Raw genomic sequence first — 13,643 nt, forward strand, 5'->3', positions numbered from 1 at the left:
AAATACGTAAACACTGGTTGCAAATGATAAACCATGTTGTACGTGTGTGTTTTAAATGGTGTGAGATTCCCTGTGCCTGTCTGTGACGTTCACCAGAGATCTGCGTCAACTCGACTAGTACGTACAGCCATATGTCTTCCCAGCCACCTCCTCTTCCTCTGGTAACATAATACTGCTGAGCAGACAACTGTTATGTCATTAACACAGGCCTCTCTCTCTCTCTCTCTCTCTCTGCCTCTCTCTCTCTCTCTCTCTCTCTCTGCCTCTCTCTCTGCATCTCTCTCTCTCTGCCTCTTTCTCTCTCTGCCTCCCTTTCTCTCTGCCTCTCTATCTCTCTCTGACTCTCTCTGCCTCTCTCTTTCTGCCTCTCTCTATCTCCCCCTCTATCTCTCTGCCTCTCTCTCTCGTACTCCAACGCCTAAAACGAGACCTTTGAGCTGGGTGCAGAGATTTGACTATGTGGGGGTTTATCATATTTTCCACTGAGGCGAGCCTTGAGAATGTGACAGCAGTGTATACACAGCAGAGAGCTCTGTTGAGAGACTACCTTGAGGCAGACAACCTGGTAAAGAATCAATGCTGCATCTAAGAATGCAGAAGCTGTGATATTCTATTCTTGCAGCTGTATGCTATTTTGTTATGCCGATTATCCCACGTATTTTGGGTTGGTTTGCAGAATCCCTGCCCTGGCGTCAGAGAGGGAGGGGCAGACAGAAGGACCACCCTCCCTCAGCCTCAGCCTCGGCTGCAGTGTGGAGTTGGAGTCATGCCAGTTCCCTTACATCCAGCCCCATGCTGCACTCTGTATCAATGACCTCAGCTGTTTCTCCCCACTGTAATGCCATTCCATAACTCCTAGTGCCACATTTACTGATGATGGGGGTGAGGAAGAGGGGGGTGCTTTCTGGGAAAGAAAAATGCGAACGAGGCCGGCCTAAAGTACTGGACTCTGGCTGCCCTATAGCACCTGTTGGAAAGCAACCAAAACGCTGCCTGCCTCACTCTGCCCTTGTAGAAGAGCAGCACACTATTAATCAGGTGGTTTGTACAGCAGTCCTGGTCAGCTCGGAGCAGCAGTACACATCACCATTAAGTTAGTCAGCTTCATAAATAGTCACGGAGCCTGAGTGTTCAAACGGAGGTTCAGGTTCAACACTGAACACGCTGTGGTGGGAGTGTTGAGGGCTAGTGTGTAGGTCAGGTTAGGGCCCGTGTCACAGCCAGTAAATGGGAGGATGAGCAACAGGCGAGCAGCCAGCTTGACACTGATTATTAATTTGTAAAGGCACCCTGTGACTGGCTGTGGCTTTGTAGGCGAGAGGTGGTAGCAGCCGGGCGAGCAGAGCAGAGAGGAGGGCGGTTGGGAGCAGGGCCAGTCGAGGTGAAACAAGCTCAGCTCAACTCGCCATCTTTCTCACCACAGCTGCTAAAGGTCACCGGAGCAACTGTACGCGAAGCCCTGCTCTTTACTAGAAAGAAGAAGAGAAAGAAACGCCTCAAAATACATAGTGTTGAGCACATGACAGCCACAGCAGAGGCCACTAGCTAATTCTGCTGTGAGCGACCACAAAGTCTTTAGCAGGTGGGGACTTGGATGTACTCGCAAAGACCAGAATGTCAAACCTAAATGTTAACCCAAATTATCAAAAGAAGCTCACCTTCACTTTGTGGTACTTTTGAACAATGCACAATTAACAAAAGGCCCCCACAGTATATTGCTCCTATGCAATTTTTAAAAGTGACAATGGCTCAATCCGGTCCTTCTCAGAAATGTTTGAGCTTTCCTTTATCTTTCTAACCAACCATGGACAGTTGACAGTTGACTAGCGGCCAGTACGTGGTTGTGTTAGTCAACATCCTGTTTACACTAGGTCTACTCTAACCATGACTCCTGTGTCTCTTCCCACTGGTCAGGAGGGCATGCGTTAAGGTCAGCTCTGAGGGGTCAATCTTCGTTGATGTGAATGGTCAGCTGCCCCCGCCGTTTCACTCACTCTCCATGTGATGTTCTGTGCAGCGCATCACGGACGAGTCCAGGAAGAGAGCCTGAACAGATGTCAAAGCTCCCCTCAGCTCACGGCTGCATTAATATCTACTAGGTAATATTTCAGACATTCTTCTCTTTTAAGTGGGCAGGGGACAAACAAGAACTGGACAAAAGGAAACAGAGTCCCAGCAGCATCTGACAGAAGTCATGAGAACTACAGCTACACGCAAGAGCCTGGGGGGATATTAGTTTCCGCTCGAATGTTTGTTTGTGTCCAGGAGAGCGCTCTTTCAATGTGCTCAGTCCATTACCCAGACTCTGATTTCAGCCAGGACTTTGTGATCACAAGAGGTTGTTTTCTGATCGTGGACATGATTCTTATGCAACGCGATATTCACAGAGTTGTGTAACCATCGGACACAAAGGAAGACTTCGTAAACAGTTGAGTTGAATCAAATGATTTGAGTTATTATTCAAATGTATCCAACCATCTCAAAGAAAGCCTGGTTTCGCAACCAGAAAGTCCTCAACATTATGTAGAGGATGTAACCTAATGTCCTATCATTTCACACTTGAACAACAAAAGGGCATAGTTGTTTAGTGAGATGTCAAGGTTTTTCCGTTGGTGCGCACTTCTCTGTCACATGTCGGGGATACAGCTGAGGCGACTGAAATGAGACAACATGTGAAAACCCAAGAACAGAGCCTCTTGTATCCCAGAACCACAGGATTTTCAGTTTGTGGTGGCAGTTGTGGTCTCAGTGAACACAGACGGTCTTTCTATCTCTTCCCTCCTGCTCAGTTTCACTCTAGAGTAGAAACTCACACACTCACACGCAAACACACTCACAATCACGCGCTCACAGATAGTGACACCAGGCCTGCCGTCATCACTCACAGTGTGGAGGCAGAGAAGTTTATCAAGTCAGAGTAGAAAAAGAGGGCCTCTTCTGGGAAATTCGTCAACCCATGGTTGTAATATTACTGTGCACCCAGTGTGTGACCATAATAGTTCTCTCTCTCTCTGCTCTCTCTCTGCTCTCGCTCTGCTCTCGGTTCACACAGCAGGGTAATAGACAGCTACAGTGGCAAGGTGAATACACAAACAACAAAGACACAAAAGGTGCAGGGGGTGCAATTGGGTTTGCAATATTTTCAGCAAATGTATGTCAACATCTTTTTTTTCTCAGCTGTGTTTTTGTTCATTTACAGCTATAGGTTTCTTCTGTCAGATCAAAAGCCAGAACAGACAGTTATGACAGTTATTGTAACAGGCAAACCTCATTTCTTACACACCTGCACCAAGGGATGTCTGTCTGCTAGGGGTTTGATCTTTCCAATTCTACTCTGCTGGATTACAATGTCGTCCGTACATTCTATTGTTTTCGGAGGAGTAACCAAATCAATAACTCCAGGGTACCCCAGGGTTCAATAATGTGTCTCCTTATATTTCTTCCCCAAATGGACTCGCATATCTATCATCGGAATAGTTACTTCCATGAATATGATAGAGGTTTCCCTCACAACATCTTCTAAACTCTATCCCTGCTCTCAGCTAAAAGGGTCCATCGAGAGTTTAGTTCTGGGAACTGATTCCTAAATCGAATGGCAGAGTTTGATCAATGGCTAATCTTTAGTTTCATCGATATTCTGCCTTCGTGTGGGATTCCTTATTAAAGTGGCATGTCAAGCATTTATTTCCTGCTGTAGGCTGTGTATATGCTTGTGTAGAGAAGGGCAGCGAGTGGGAGTGTTTGATTAGCTGCATCTATCATCACAGGGAAAGAAAGGGGTGAGGAGTTTCACCTCTACAGTCCTACTCCATAGCTATCTTCCATAGCCAAGGTCTAAACAAGGCTATACATCTGCTGGTTGGAGGTTGGCACAGATGGTATTTATTGCATTCTAATCGGATAACAAAAGCACCACGTTCTGATACCACGTCAGAGATAAAAGTGTGTGGATCATCCAAGGCCTAAATACTACGAAAGGAAAGACCACATATTTGGTCGAAGTGGATCATTAGTGATTGCTAAAAGACTCAGAACTTCCTAGGAAAATACAGCACTTTACCACTTAATGCTAAAATGAAACAAATTGCTTCTTCCTCCTAAATGTCACCCTTATCTTCTTTTATGTACAGATGTAGGATCTTCATTTGATCACCCTTTGCAAATAAATGTGACATTTCAAAATTAAATTTCCCTTAGAAAAAAATGATCGCCCTGAGAAAAATGTCCATGAATTATAATCCACACAATAATTCACATTTCCTGTTGCTGCAGAATTATTTCCCTGCCGTAGCAAACTGGATCAAATTAAGATCCTACATCTGTAATCCACAAACTTTAGTAGCTCTAAATTATTCTCTTCCTTTATTTAGCAGACCTCGTTACAAGATCACTATAGCAACACACCACTTTCAAAACAGCTTTTCCACCCACAGCTTTGCTGCTTTCCCCTGTAAATAACATCCATCCAGGGAATGTGATGCAGCATTAGCCTGACACATTCTGAGCAGCAATGCCTTGACATACAGTAGCTTGGTCCTTTCAAGTGCAAGTCTTTCAGGCATTTCCTCATATCCAAGACATGCTGTTCTGTTCTGTTCTGTTCTGAGCAGCATTCCTTCTCCAATCTGAGTGTGTGCTTCAGAACCTGACACTCTAACTGCAGGAATTAGAGAGCTAGCTCATTTCACATGAACTACTTGCTAACCAATTGCTCTGCACTACCATCTCTCTCTCCAATCTGTCACTTCGTTCTCTTTTCTCAACTTCCTCTCATCCTCCGCCCGGCTGGGGATAAGTGGGAGATCTCATCTGCCTTTTCTTGCTCTCTTCTATCATTCTCCCCGGTGGCAGAGTGAGCCAGCTGGTATACTAGCTCAAATCTTTGCCATTATATATGATGGGTAAAGTAATACTTTATCAATGTACTTCCTAGCTCTTCTTCTTTTTCCTAATGTCACTCCTATCTGATTACCTTATGAAACAGACTTTCATATGAAACCCAACTCTTATTCGGTACATTTCACTCAATACTCAAAAGTCAATATTCTTCAATAGGGATTTGAACAACACCGACACAGACCATTGGGCGTACTCGTTTTGTTTTTTATTTATTACCTAAAAAAGAAAAATGTTCTATCACAAGTCACACTGAAATGTATTGCTTAAGAAAAAAATATATGTAGACATTTTTTAGTTTTTTAGGGGAAACATGATTTCCGTTATATTTCACCAAAAACAAAATAGGACATAGGCATTAGTCGTTTCTACGTCCCAACCACCTTCTCCCACTTAAAAAAATGCACAAAGAAATACAGAATTCACAGTTACCATTTTGGTTTCATAAATTAATACAGTCACACATGTGCTACACCGGTCTATAGCTAGAACATTGTAAATGGTATTCTTGACTCCTGTTATTATTTTTCAATGGTTGGCTACAAGAAAGAACAGGCAACTTAAATGATGTGATCAGAACTCCACCTACAAACTGTTTTGTAAATGCCCTCCCCACCCCCTCTTTTGTCCAATCATCTCATCCCATGTCATCATTTTATGTTGTTTTTTTGTTTTTTTTCACACATAAGTGAGGCACACACAGAGTATAGTTCATACATATATCAAAAATCTAATTCAATTTAGGGGGGGGGGGGGGGGGGTGAATTGTCCTTTGAAATGTCTTGTCCAAGGAGACAGGAAGTGCATGTCATGTGGTCTCACGTCCTCAGAAGACACCTGTCCAGTCAGAGTCAGGGCACTTTGTTGCCATAGTAGCACACTGCAGTCAAATCTTCCACCTCAGGTACTTTGTTTTGTCAATGTTGGTGGGCAGGACAGAGCGGGGTGTTCAGACAAAGAAGACAGACAAACATGGCAACACAATGGAGAGAAAATGGGAAGACCGATTGAGGAACAAACACAGATTACAAACACATCGATATTAATTCACTCAACGTGCTTACCCCTAAAAACTACAGCTCCCATGTGGTTACAGCCTTTTATATTAATTCATGAATTCATCAATGGAAATAATTTGTTCATCTTATATCTGACCCACACTGCAAGGGCAACGTTTTAAGGCACAGAAGCCTTGACATAATAGAGACTCCACCTGCTAAAAGCACAAACAAGAGATGCCCGAATCCTCAGTGACAATGGCGTCTTCACAAAACACAGGTAAAGAAACAAACACACGTCCCCACCAGTCCCCTCGTGTCTCGTTTAGTGAAAGGTAAGGCCACTGACAAAAAGACAAGGTTTACCAAACAGGTAATCTCCCACTGAAAACTCTGTGAGTGCAATCAAGGTAGGGTAGGGTCAGACATTGTGTTTTACATAGAAGTGTGGGTTCTGTGACGATGCGTACTCTGGTCCAATGGTTTCCCCTGTTAATTAGTCCCAAACATGCACCTTGTTGAACACTATGTTATTGAGTTAGGCTGAGAGGACTAAGGGCTGGTTGCTGCCTGGGTCCTTGTCTCCATGTTGAGGAGAACGATGTTGGTTGAACCAGCGTTTAGGGAGGAAAGTCAATTGCTCTTTGCTCATGATCATCACTGTCCAGGGAATGTTCAGTTCAGAGTGAGCAAGATATGAGTCCATTCTTACTTCATCTGCGTTGGTTTGCTTTGAGAATACTTGGAGCAGGACAGTGTTGCTGTTCTACGGAAACAATAACCTAACCAACAAAAGCGGCTAAGCATTATTTCTCCACAAATTCTCCAAAGCACCAGTTTCATGTATATATTTTTTCTTCCAACAATACAAAAGTCAGGATAATTCACACTTTTTGCATGCAAAGAAAAGTCACTTTTCCCCCGTCTATCAAAGTCCCATGTAGCAGCAAATCTCTTAGTAAGTCTGTAAATGGCCTAATCTGATATGTGAGGGAATCCATTGGTGGAGGCACTGGTTGATGAAACTGGAGACAGGTTCCCTGCTTGGGATTTCTTAGCTTTCTTCCACCTCTCTTTTCCATTACTAGAAAGTAGCTTGACATAATCAACATTTTCTAACAGACGCCTTGGTTAAAGTGGGATGTTGGTTCAAAAAGGAATACATGGGAAAGATATCTAGAGCGTCTGAATGGCGAGAAACGGAGAGTATTCTCTGTACTGAACCTCCATTGTTTGAGTGACGAGAGGGGTGAATCAGCCATCTTCACTGTCACACACAAACACCCATACGCACACGCTTATAAACCCCTGCTAAATATCATACAAATGTGAGATCCCCACCTATATTTGAAATAGGCTTGTAGTTGGGTTCAATGGGATTTTTATCCATTATTTGTTTGTGGCTATATGACCCTAATGAGTGAATGAGCTGATGAATGATTGAATAAATATGTTTGTTAGCTATCAATTTAATGAATGGCTTGACCCAAGCCATACTTGGCTACTGTTTTTTGAAAACAGCAGATAAAAAGTGAAATAAAAATAGATTTGTTTCCATATACATTTTTTAATCATGATTTTAAAATCTTCTGAAGCACTCCATTAATATTTATTTATTTTATTCATTAATTCATTCCTATTAATACCCTACTGTATGTTACTGAGGTTGCTGTTTATGTAATAGTCAAAACTTTAGTCAAAACCACATTTCCAATGAGTCATTGCTCCTCATATCCCACTTCCTGCACACTCTGACCTGCTGTTCCAAAATCATGAAAAATGTGCAAATCAACGACTACTTTTAAAATTGTTTATGAAAACCTGAATGCTTTTTGAACAATGCTACATATTTGTTTAGAAAAAATAAAATAATATTACGTTTCAAAATGGAAATAAAAAGATAACCCAATAGGTAAAAAGTCGACTCTGGTCGGTGAAGTGGAGACCTGGAATGCCCATTAGAGTAGTCCAGGGATGGCTCTGGGGCCAGGGGTTGTCTGTCTGTCTGTTTGTCCTGTGTGTAGTTACACCACGGCCCCAGCCACCGACAATCCTGCTCAGAAGTCCAGTGTGAATCTCTCTCCAGAGTTCTCCTTGTAAAACTAAAACAGAAAAACAGAAAAAAAGACCAAAACACCACCACCCCCATCCAAGTCTGCTATGCTCAGTTCAGTTTTAGTTGTTCCTCATAGGAAGTACATATTTTTGCAGTCCGTATGCATAACGTAGTCTTGTAAGTCCATACATATCCGTTCCCAGTCCAAACGTCAAAAATCTTTTGTTGTTTTTGTTGTCTATTTCTAATGGTAGGAGGCTGTTGAGGACATGATAAGATGAAAGACAACAGGGAGCCTTTTGGTGTGACAGTTCGTTGTCCCAGCGAGAGAAGAGGATGACTAGGTTTCTTCCCTCTCTCTGTTTTTCATGCTCCACACTCGGCTCCAGCTTGTTTTCCATACCTCTGAAACCATTCCCAACTTCCTTAACCCGAGTCCTCTGCTGCCTCTTCATTATCCAGCCAATCAGCATCCTCGTCTTTGTCATTACGCCATGACGAACTCAGTCTTCATGTCGGCCTTGACGTCGGGCTTCCACACCGAGTCATCGAAGTCGAGGTCCATGGATCCCTCGCTGGATGTGCTGCTGTTGCTGTTGCTGCGTCCCGCCTTGCGGTTGGGCAGCCAGTGGTAGGGCGCTCTGGAGTCCCGCCTCGCCTTCCGGCGCAGGCGCTTCTGCTGCATCAGGAGCTGTAGACGCTCCACCTTGCAGCGTGTCGCACGGTTCTCTGTCTGACGCACACGGTCACCTGGAGGGAGGAGAGGAAAACAGAAGGTCAAGCATTTTTCAAACAGTCAGATTTTTCCATGACCTTTTGATACACCCTGCTTTGCAAGACGTACAGAGCACAGTCCAACAGAGCACAGTCCAACAGAGCACAGTCCAACAGAGCACAGTTCAACAGAGCACAGTTCAACAAATAAAAAATGAATAAAACATATGTAGGTTCTTAGAGGAGAGTGTATTTTTGAGGGAACAGAGTGTTGTGTTCAGTGTGCGTTCAGTGTGCATTCAGTGTGTGTTCAGTGTTATCTAAGGCCAGGAAGAGGACAAAAAAACATAGGCTGGTTTGGTAATGATGCTGGGGTGCAGACAGAGAGAGAGAAACAGACATGCTGCTGTGATCATTCTGTAGACTCTGAGACACACACACAGACACAGACACAGACACAGACACACACACACACACACAGACACACACACAGACACAGACACGCACATGCAAACACACACGCACACGCACACTTTTGTTCGTGTCTGGGGTGTGTAATGAAATGCCCCACAGTGAAATATTAGCCATGTGTCCTTCTTCTCAAACCCTTATCACTGTTTGGGAGAACTGGGACAGTCTCCCTGAGATTGCACAATCACCGAGAGAACACACACTCACTACTGCACGTACACTCTAATTTCTTCCTATCATATGCAGTCACATAACTACGGCTGGCATCCCAAATGAGTGTCTTTGTCAGAGCTGTGCGACTAAGTGCATTTCTGGCTGTTGATGTGCCTATAGCAGAGGCTGATCTCTAGGGAATGGCCTTCGGTTCCATTGTGAATGCCTGCCCACACCACCCAACTCAGCCTTCATTTAATTTAGAAATACATTCAGGAGCTGGAGAGGAAGGGACGGCAACCACAATCAATTAGCTAGCTCCATTAGTATCTGTCTCAAAATGAAATAATTAAATAATGGTCTAGAATGTCAATAACCCAAAGCACAGCCCATCTCTCCCTCTTTCTCGAAAACATACACACACACACACACACACACACACACACACACATGGACAAACACACAAAACGCATGTGCACACATGCAAGGACACCCTCGACCACACTGAGGCACACACAGGCACACCAAACACACAAGCACGTACACACTCACACACAAACACACACGGCAGCCGCAGCAGAAGCAGTAGCTTTAAACATGGATCGATGGCAAATGAAAAAGACCTATTGATTAAACTTTAGCTCCAGTGCAGCCATCCATCTCCAGCCGAGGACACTGCTATTGGCTTTCAATAGAAAATGCAAGCGAATGGAAATGGTAAGCGAAGAGAGACTGGGATTTTTTCTTTTTCCCCCTCTACTCCTTCTTTATGACTGCAGTTTCCTGCTTCCAGCTCATTGACCCAGCATCCCCCTCGACCCCCCACTGCCTCCCCCTACCCCTCTACCCCCCTCCCCTCCATGGGCCAGTGTCCCCAGAGAGGGCTAGGTGGGGTGGAGGGGAGGGGCGCGGGCTGTGGAATTTCGCCCTACGGGTGATGGGGAAGGGAATGGGGTAGGTGGACGTTTTTTTCAAATCGATTGTGCCTTCCCTCCTCCTCCTCCTCCTCCTCCTCTTCCCCCATCGGAATGAATTCCAGACTCTGTGTGGGCTTAATTTACCTCTTCCCTTCATTTGCTTATCGGATTGAGCCGAATGATTCTCTGGCTATAAATATTCACTAGTCCTGGCAGTGCATACTAACTAACTGCATTAAACAGAACAAGGACTGGGCTATTCAGCACATGTTATTCAATGTTTTCCACACTAGATAAGAGTGTCGTATACCATAGGACTATATCTCCTGCCTAGTGCATAAGGGTAACAAGGGGGTTCTTGTGCATTAGGGGCATTGTTTAGCTGCCTGCATGCAACGGCTATACATTCTGCCAGGGGCTTTGTTCCCCCTGCGCGCCCCCCTCCTATCCCCTCCTGTCGTCTCTTACACAGGAAAGAAACCCCTCTATGTTCGCTCTCTCTCTTTCTATGAGAGAAAGGGGATTTCTCTCTCCTTCCGCTGCCCTTTATGTATCTCTCTCTGCCTCTCTCTCGCTCGCTCTACATCTCTCTCCCTCTCTCTCTAGTCTAAAGCCACAGACAAGCGTGGGGTTGTCTCAAACAAGCGTGGGGTTGTCTCCTGCACCTAAAAGCTGGTCAGGCGGGGGTCACACAGCTCAAGCCCTGCTGAATGAGGAAGGACTGGAGCCTGGGGCATGGCCTCATTATAGGACACACACAAACAAATACACACACACACACACACACACAAACACAGTCAGACCCGCATGCCCTACAATGTGCCCATGCAGTTACACAAACTCCGGAGGTTCTTTACAAGTCATCAGACACACAACCTCTCTGTCTCCACACTTTAATACTGTGTAAAGACTACAGCCATTTTCCCTGCTTTTAAATGTCAAGAATATGTGAGTTTGGCTGCCGCACGCACTGACTTTAACCCAGTCTCACCCACACGTTAACACACAGACACTCGCGCTGGGCAGTGTGGTGTGGGGTCCTGAATGCATTCCCGGTGCAGCCATTCGTCCGGCCTTTGGCTTGGCTGGACCCCTGGGAATGTTTTTGAGGCAGGACCTAACCTATGTGTGTGTGTGTGTGTGTGTGTGTGTGTGTGTGTGTGTGTGTGTGTGTGTGTGTGTGTGTGTGTGTGTGTGTGTGTGTGTGTGTGTGTGTTTGGCTAGTCATTAACCACACAACACCACTATTATTAGAGCATACACACACACGCACACGTGCACACCGGCCTGCTTGTATAGATGCTGGAGCTGACGTGAGCAGTAGAACTGGAAGGAGACCAGACCACTGTGACTGACCCAAACTTGACTATGTACAGACTCAGTGAGCATAGCCTTGCTATTGAGAAAGACTGCCGTAGGCAGATCTGGCTCTCAAGAGAAGACAGGCTATGTGCACACTGCCCACAAAATGAGGTGGAAACTGAGCTGCACTTCCTAACCTCCTGCCAAATGTATGACCATATTAGAGACACATATTTCCCTCAGATTACACAGATCCACAAAAAAATCAAAAACAAACCCAATATTGATAAACTCCCATATCTACTGGGTGAAATTCAAGTGTGCCATCACAGCAGCAAGATTTGTGACCTGTTGCCACGAGAAAAGGGCAACCAGTGAAGAACAAACACCATTGTAAATACAACCCATATTTATGTTTATTTTCCCTTTTGTACTTTAACTATTTGCACATCGTTACAACACTGTATGTAGACATAATATGACGTTTGAAATGTCTTTAATCTTTTGGAACTTTTGTGAGTGTAATGTTTACTGTTAATTTTATTGTTTATTTCACTTTTGTTTATTATCTACTTCACTTGCTTTGGCAATGTTAACATATGCCCATGCCAATAAAGACCTTGAATTGAATTGAAATTGAATTGAGTTGAATTGATAGAAAGATAGAGGTGGATGGGAGGAAGGAAACAAGGACAAACACACCAGCAGGGAGAATCACATCTTCCTTCCTGTTTCTCTGTGACCTAACACTGCTCTCTGACGCACTATGCACAGAGAAAGAAGGAAGTAACAGCACATATTTTCTTGGGAATCACCAGAAGCAAATATTAGGTAAGGAACAGGTCAGGGGCAGAGAGAACAAGGAATACACAACAGAGGGCAGTCCCTCCCTCCCTCTCTTTCTCCCTCCCTCTCTTTCTTCCACCCTCCCACCCTCCCTCCCTCCCTCTTTCCATGTACTCTCTCTCCCTCTCTGGTCACGCAACCCTCCTGCACCCTGTGCTGCTCCTCCATCAGCACTGTATTGTTTGTACCCGTCCTCCCCTGGAGCGGAGCTGTGTGTATGTGTCCTCAGTAGACACTCAGGGCTTTCACAGGCCCAGTTAAAGCCTACAGAGACTAAAGGCATTGACAGGAGTAAACCATAGACACAGAGCCGTAGCTGACTGAGCCATGAGGACAAAACCCTCTCCAACTCCCCCCCTGCTGTGCAGCTGCTCAGGGCAGACCAATGAGAACCACATACACCTGGCCCCACACTCCTCCCTTTATCATCCATCCCTTTCTCTCTACCTCCCCCACCCCCCTCTCGCTTTCTCTCTCTGTACCTTCTCCTGTCTTCTCATCTCACCCTGTGTGGACCAACCCCAAGAAACCAGAGGGAGGGGTGTGAGGTTGTTGGCGTGTGTGTCTAGGGTGAGCATATGGAGATTATTCCAAAAACCCATGTGGAATCCCTGAACTCCACCCAGTAGAAAAACAACCGGAGAGGCTCCCCCTACCCCTCACCCTCCACTGTGCCAGAAAATGACTGTAAACACCCCACTAACACACAAGCTATTTTACATACAGTACTGCATGCAGGTTGGGGGTGGGATAGTATTTCAGCTGGACATAGTAGCTACTGACCACCATATTGCAAGGCAGATAGACGAGAGGGGGAGAGAGAAAGAGGCTGATCTATGAACAATCAATTACATTCTAGAGCCTGGCCAAAGAGGGAGGGAACGAGGGCGGCAGAGAAGGAGGAGGGCTGCGTAGGAAGGATGCAGAAGAGATTAAAGGAGCTTCTCCTCTATTGATCCCTTAAAGATTCCGCTTCATTAACAGTTGTCCAAGTGTTGTTGTTTGTTGTTGTTTGTTTATTTGCCTTGATAATTCTTGTGATCTCACAGAAGGAGAGCTGTGTTTTCTGAGCATCAGGGGATCAGGCGGAGTGGGTGAGGGCTCAAACTACAGTGAAAACAACCTGGGTTTAATTACAGGAAAACCGTGCTTTTTAAGGTCTTCCAGTACATCCCACCGAAATCGGCAGTAGCTGAAGGGGGCTTGATACTTGTCCTCCATTTGTATGCAGTGGAATGGAACCCCACCTATTCCAGAGTCAATCAAACGTCATTTTACGTAACACTGAAA

At 45.1% G+C, this 13,643-nt stretch overlaps 1 protein-coding gene across 2 annotated transcripts in view; it reads right to left on the reverse strand.

Annotated features, from left to right (window-relative positions):
* Nucleotides 1-5,089: 5,089 nt before the first annotated feature.
* Nucleotides 5,090-13,643, reverse strand: part of midn (midnolin) — a 30,886-nt gene continuing 22,332 nt past the window's right edge. For both annotated transcript variants that reach the window (XM_021603749.3, XM_021603748.3), the window contains one exon: nt 5,090-8,700. In XM_021603749.3, coding sequence (XP_021459424.2) covers nt 8,438-8,700 — 263 coding nt within the window. In that variant the 3' untranslated portion in view covers nt 5,090-8,437. The remainder of the gene's footprint in view (nt 8,701-13,643) is intronic.

Source organism: Oncorhynchus mykiss, chromosome 5, assembly GCF_057628025.1.
Source record: "Oncorhynchus mykiss isolate SJ-2025 chromosome 5, ASM5762802v1, whole genome shotgun sequence".
Taxonomy (NCBI): Eukaryota; Metazoa; Chordata; class Actinopteri; order Salmoniformes; family Salmonidae; genus Oncorhynchus; species Oncorhynchus mykiss.